The sequence below is a fragment of the Myotis brandtii genome, unplaced genomic scaffold (genome assembly GCF_000412655.1).
Source record: "Myotis brandtii unplaced genomic scaffold, ASM41265v1 scaffold1763, whole genome shotgun sequence".
Taxonomy (NCBI): Eukaryota; Metazoa; Chordata; class Mammalia; order Chiroptera; family Vespertilionidae; genus Myotis; species Myotis brandtii.
In genome coordinates, this window is record NW_005356530.1 from 88,546 (window position 1) to 94,908 (window position 6,363).

A 6,363-nucleotide genomic window follows, 5' to 3' on the forward strand; every position below is an offset into this window, starting at 1 on the left:
TGCGAATGAGTGAGGGAGGCTCGCGCCTCATTCATTCAACAAATGTTTCTTGAGCGCTTTCTGCGGGCCAGGACCTGGGGATACTCGAGTGAACGAAACAAGGTCCCTGCCCCGATGGGTAAGCCTGGCTCCCACCCCAGGCCTGCTGCCTGTGGGCTGTGTGGCGCCGGGCAATTTGCTTAACCCATCCGTGCCTCAGTTTCCTCGTCTGCACAATGGGGCTAATCAATGCTCCCCACCCATTCGGACTGTAATGAAGATGAACTGGGTTGATTCACGTCGAGGCCTGGCACACGGAAAGCCCTCAGTAAACGTTGCCTACCGTTGTCATAAAAGTTAGTGCCCGAGACAGTGAGCAAGCAAACACATATGCAATATCCTTCTAGAGACTGGTAACTAAATAAAGCAGAATGAGGGGTTGGGTTTGGGGGGGCTCGGGGGTGTTTTATAAGACGTGGCCGGGAAAGGCCGCTCCGAGCAGACTTGGAGGAAAGGAGCATCCCAGACAGAGGCAACAGCACGTGCAAAGGCCCTGGGGTGGTGGTTGCAGAACAGCATAGGAGCCGGCAGAGCTGAGAGGAGGTGGAGAGAAGCAGGCGGAGGCCAGGTTAATTCCGGGGTGATGGGGGAGCCACCGAGGGCCCTGAGCTCAGGCTGTGCGGGGAGACAAGGTTGCACAGGACAAGGGCGGAAGCAGGAGACCAGTCAGGAGACTGTAGCAAGGGTCCCTGAGAGAGAGAGGGAGAGAGAGCTGGGAGCAGCTGAGGTGGTGAGAAGCAGTCCCATGTGGGAGCTACTTTGGAGGTGGAATCTGCAAACTTGCTGAGGAACGTGAGGGAAAGAGAAAGAGAACCCCAGGGTGGTTCTAAGATTTGGGGTCTGTAGAGCTGGGTGAATGGGGCACCCTTTATCCCCTGGAGAAGCTGCAGAAGAAACAGGATTGAGCTCCCAGGCCTCGGCGGGGCCACGGGGAGGAGATGTGGGCGGGTCCCCATGGATGGGGCAGGGGCCTCAGGCAGGAAGTGTGGTCCCAGGAACCTTTGGGCGGACAGAGCTCAGAGTGCCCTTAGCGAGGGGTGTGGCCAAAGGCGAGAAGCCCCCAAAGGTGAGAACAGGGAGGGGAAAGAAGCCCGGGTCCCCACTCCCGCGCCCCGTCCTCAGGCCCCTGACTGTCCCTCTGCCCCCCTAGGGCTCTGGTGGACATCCTGAGGCATCAGGCGGGACCCGGGACCCGCCCGGACCGGGCACGGAGCAGCTCCTTGACCCCGGGGGTCGGGGGTCCGGACAGTATGGCCCCGAGGACACCCAAGAACCTCTACAACACCATGAAGCCCTCCAATCTCGGTGAGTGAGACCTGGGCCTCTGACCACGCCCCTCGTCCCTGTGGCCCCGCCCCATCCGGCTGGCCCCGCCCCCAGCCACCGCCTCCAAGATGAGAGGGGCAGTGAGAACCCGCGCCCTGCCTCCTGTGGACACCCTGGGTGGGCGCATGGACACCACGGTGACTTAGATTTAGACACTCTCAGCCCCTGAGCTGGACAAACTCCGCGTCAGACCACCCGACAGCCGACAACACACCAGGACGCGCCTAACTGTTGGATTAGGATTTGGGGGGAGAAGGGAGCGGACCACTGGGGTTGGCATCCTGGCTCTGCTTCTGTGTGACCTGGAAGCCCGTGCCTCACCCATAAGGTGAGGAGCACACAGCGCTCCCTGGTTGGGCTGTTGTGAGGGTCTCAGAGCCATGCCTGGCCCAGAACACGTGCTGTGTCAATGCGAGCTGCTGCTGTTGTGCTTACACTAGAGGCCTGGTGCACGAATCCGTGCATGGGCGGGGTCCCTTGGCCTGACCGGCTGGCTGGAAGGGAGGGACCTCCGGAGGTTGGCTGTGGGAGCACACTGACCACCAGGGGGCAGCTCCTGCATTGAGCAGTCTGCCCCCTGGGTGGTCAGTGTGTGTCATAACTACCGGTCAACCAGCCAATCTGCAGAGCGGTCATAAGGGTCGCTGAGGGCCATGGGTAGCCACAGAGGAGTTTAGAGCAAAGTCAGAAGTGGGGGGAGCTCTGCTCTGTGGAGGGGAGAGGCTGGGAGGACGGTCCAGGCCTGAGCTGGGTCGGAGGAGCAGTAATAAGAGACATTGAGCTGGATCTTGGGCGATGAGTAGGAGTTCTGCAGGCAAAGAAGGGGAGGCAGGGTTTCAAGGCAGAGAGAACAGCAGGTGCAAAGGCCCTGTGGTGGGCCTGAGGGGACTCAGGCAGGCGCCAGAGAGAAGGGCAGCCTGAGAGGAGGGGTGGGTGGTAACTGTCCCGGGTGGGTGGTGCGGAGACGTGGGAAGAGTGTCGGGCAGCGGAGGGGCAGGTGGGGTGTAGGAGTCCCGTGGTGGGGCTGACCTTCGACATGGCTGGCCAGGGGCCAGAAGGCTGGTGTGATGATCCAGGAGGCAGGCGGGGCCAGAGCTGGGCACAGCAGTGCCCGCTGGGAGTGGGCGATGGTGGTGATGCCACCTCCCTTCTTGGTCCCCACAGATAACCTGCACCACAACTACCTGCACCTCAACGTCAACAGCCCCAAGCACCACGCCACCACGCTGGGTACGTGCCAGGGCCGGGCAGGGGACACAGGGCCCCTCTCCTCCCGCTCCTGAGAGCACCCCAGGGGGGGCCTGGGACAGAGCAGGTGGGAGGCCCCATGAGGCTGTCCTCACGTCCAGCCAGGTAACCGAGCGAACCTCCGCTTCCCACTTGGACACCGGAAGTGGCCGACTCTCCCACCCACGGGAGTTGGTGGGAAGATGCAGGAGTCCATCCCCCGCCCCCCTGCCTGGGGCAGGGCACCCAGCAGGTGCTGAGCCAGGGCCCGTTGCCCCTCCTCCTGTGACGTTCCTCCTTCCCCAGCAAAGAGCCTGTCTCCTGGCGTGGGCAGAGACAGCCTGGACAGCAGGAGCCCTGAGGGGCTTCGATCCCAGATATATAACCCCTAAGGGGCTGGGGGCTGGGCTCCTGGGGCTGAGGGAGGAGGGGCTGGGGGCTATGTGGGCAGAGACAGCCTGGACAGCGGGAGCCCTGAGGGGCTTCGATCCCAGATATATAACTCCCTAAGGGGCTGGGGGCAGGGAGTCTGGGGCTGAGGTAGGAGGGGCTGGGGCTGGACTGACCCCAGCTGCGCTCTCTGCCCCAGACTGGAGGGCCGCCCCACCTCCCATGGGCTCCTGGGCTGAGGGAGGAGGGGCTGGACTGACCCCAGCTGTGCTCTCTGCCCCAGACTGGAGGGCCGCCCCACCTCCCAGCCCCAACTTGCATTACTCCACGCTGTCCTGCTCTCGGTCTTTCCACAACCTCTCGCATCTGCCCCCGTCCTACGAGGCTGCTGTGAAATCCGAACTCAACCGCTACTCCTCCCTCAAGAGGCTGGGTGAGTCCCCGGAAGGGCGGGGTCAGGGCCAGGGCCGAGGTTCAGGACCGCGGACAGTGGTCCAACAGCTTTCTGATGGCTTATTTAGAGCTTCCCCCTCCACGTTTGTTCCGGAAGCACATTTGTATCAGAATTACCTGGGGTGGTTTTTAAAATGCAAATTCCTGGTGTACCACCCCTGGGTCTACTGTATTTATCAGGACTTGCATTTTCAATGAACAGAAATAAGACTTTAAGCGCATGCACCCATGCATATTCTCCCCCCCCCCCTCTCTCTCTCTCTCTCACACACACACACACACACACACACACACACACACACACGCACACACACGTAGCTAAGTGAGCTTGAGAATGGGCCTGGAGCTTCAGGTGTGGCTGGATCCAGGTGCTCAGAAGCTGTCTCCAGGATTCTACATCTCTCAGCTCTGCTAAACAGGGGGCTGGCTTCACTTTCAGACAGATATCCCCCCATGGCTGCAAACAGGGACCTGAGAATTCTCTCTCTCTCTCTCTCTCTCTCTCTCTCTCTCTCTCAAGCGCGCGCGCGCGCGCACACATACACGTAACTAAGTGAGCTTGAGAATGGGTCAGGAGCTTCAGGTGTGGCTGGATCCAGGTGCTCAGAAGCTGTCTCCAGGATTCTACATCTCTCAGCTCTGCTAAACAGGGGGCTGGCTTCACTTTCAGACAGATATCCCCCCATGGCTGCAAACAGGGACCTGAGAACTTCCAGGTTGTCATTCAACCAGCAGAAAAGAGTCCCCTCCAGCCCCAGCCGGTGTGGCTCAGTGGATAGAGCGAAGGGTCCTGGGTTTGATTCCGGTCAGCGCGAACCTCGGTTGCAGGCTCCTCCCTGGCCTGGGCCCTGGTCGGGGCTTGTGCAGGAGGCAACCAATCAATGTGTTTCTCTCACATGGATGTTTCTCTCTGTCTTTCCCTCTCTCTTCCACTCTCCCTAAAAATCCATGGAAAAATAACCTCGGGTGAGGATTTAAAAAAAAAAAGTCTCCAATGATTCCAGGAACAATCCCAGGCGTGGGTCCCATCAGCCCAAATAATGTCACAATCTCATCCCTGATCTATTCATTGCAACTCTATTGGATATTTCTGGCTCAGTGGCCCACCCCGTCAAACATTTTAAACTGAGAGCCAAGTAAGAAATGCTTTTAACATGATGGCCCATGAGATGCATGTATATTTGCACATTTTTAATTACAGGAAACTGTTGGAACTTGTTATTAAGAACATTTTTGGAAGAATTTATCTCAATCTGTTGAGATCTTGCTTCTAGATGTATCCTCTGGCTCAAATAAATTTTTATTAAAATTCTCTTTATTAATATATTTTTAATCTTTTTAAAAATATATTTTATTGGTTTTTTACAGAGATCACCAATTCCCTCAGCCTCCTGCACGCCCCACATGGGGGTTGAGCCCAAAACCCGGGCATGTACCCTTGACCAAAATCAAACCCAGGACCCTTCAGTCCACAGGCCGCGACACTCTATCCACGGAGCCACACCCGCTAGGGTTAAAATTCTCTTTACACAAGAACATTTCAAACATACCCAAGAGGAGAGAAGATTGTCGCATCAACCTCCATGTTCCCATCATCCAACTTGAACAATGAGCAACACTTGGTTATCCTATCCTCCCTCCATCCCATCTTCCCGTGGATCATTTTAAAGCAAATATCAGGGGTTATGTCACTTCATCCGTTAACATTTCAGTAACACACACATAACTGAAAAAAACGTATGAACCAGCACTCACCCTCACTCCCTTTTGATGGGGGATGCCTTCTGGTGAGTAGAATTTTCTGTGCTTTTCAATCCTCACCCTCGAAGTGAGGATTTTTTTTCCGTTGATTTTCAGAGAGAGTGGACGGGACGGGGAGAGAGAGAAACATTGGTGTGAGAGACACACGTCAGTGTGAGAGAGACACATCGATTGGTTGCCTCCCACATGGTGAGAGACACACGTCAGTGTGAGAGAGACACACGATTGGTTGCCTCCCACACGCACCTCAACTGGGGGCTGGCATTGAACCCACAACCCGGGCCCCTGCCCTTGACCAGAAATCGAATCTGAGACCCTCAGGTAGGCAGGCCAAAGCTCTAACCACTGATCCACCCTGGCCAGGGCGCTATTTCATTTTTCAAAACGCTGGTCACTACCCATAAAATTGACTTCACAGAAAGCACCGCTGCAGGATGGGGGGGGGGCGGAGTGCTCCCTCCAAAGCAGGCGTTGGGTTCTGCTTCGGAAAGAAGAGCTACTCGCAGCGGTTCTCAACCTCTGGGTCGCGACCCCTTTGGGGGGTCGAACGACCCTTTCACAGGGGTCGCCTGTGAGTAGAATTTTCTGTGCTTTTCAATCCTCACCCTCGGAGTGAGGATTTTATTTTTCCATTGATTTTCAGAGAGAGTGGACGGGACGGGGAGAGAGAGAAACATTGGTGTGAGAGACACACGTCAGTGTGAGAGAGACACATCGATTGGTTGCCTCCCACACGCACCTCAACTGGGGGCTGGCATGGAACCCACAACCGGGGCACCTGCTCTTGACCAGAAATCGAATCCGGGACCCTCAGGGAGGCAGGCAGGCCGAAGCTCTAACCACTGATCCACCCTGGCCAGGGTGCTATTTCATTTTTTTCAAAACGCTGGTCACCACCCATAAAATTGACTTCACAGAAAGCACTGCTGCAGGATGGTGGGGGGCGGGGAGGAGGGAAGTGCTCCCTCCAAAGCAGGCGTTGGGTTCTGCTTCGGTGCCTGGGAGGGGGGCCGGGGAGCGTGTTTTGGCCACATCGCTAGCGGGTTGTTCTGATTCAGTTGCGCCCCTGCCCTGGCTAATGACCCGAGTGATGCCCAGGGTCCCCGTGGGGGTGCGGGTGCGGGTGCAACGCGGGGTAGGATGGAGGGAAGCCAGGGGAGGGGGGGG

At 57.4% G+C, this 6,363-nt stretch overlaps 1 protein-coding gene across 1 annotated transcript in view; it reads left to right on the forward strand.

The window, feature by feature from the left end:
- The first annotated feature begins 6 nt into the window (after positions 1–6).
- SHISA7 (shisa family member 7) overlaps positions 7–6,363 on the forward strand; it is a 13,938-nt gene continuing 7,581 nt past the window's right edge. The window contains exons 1-3 of the mRNA XM_014537329.1: positions 7–1,344; positions 2,530–2,595; positions 3,266–3,415. Coding sequence (XP_014392815.1) covers positions 1,290–1,344; positions 2,530–2,595; positions 3,266–3,415 — 271 coding nt within the window. The 5' untranslated portion in view covers positions 7–1,289. The remainder of the gene's footprint in view (positions 1,345–2,529; positions 2,596–3,265; positions 3,416–6,363) is intronic.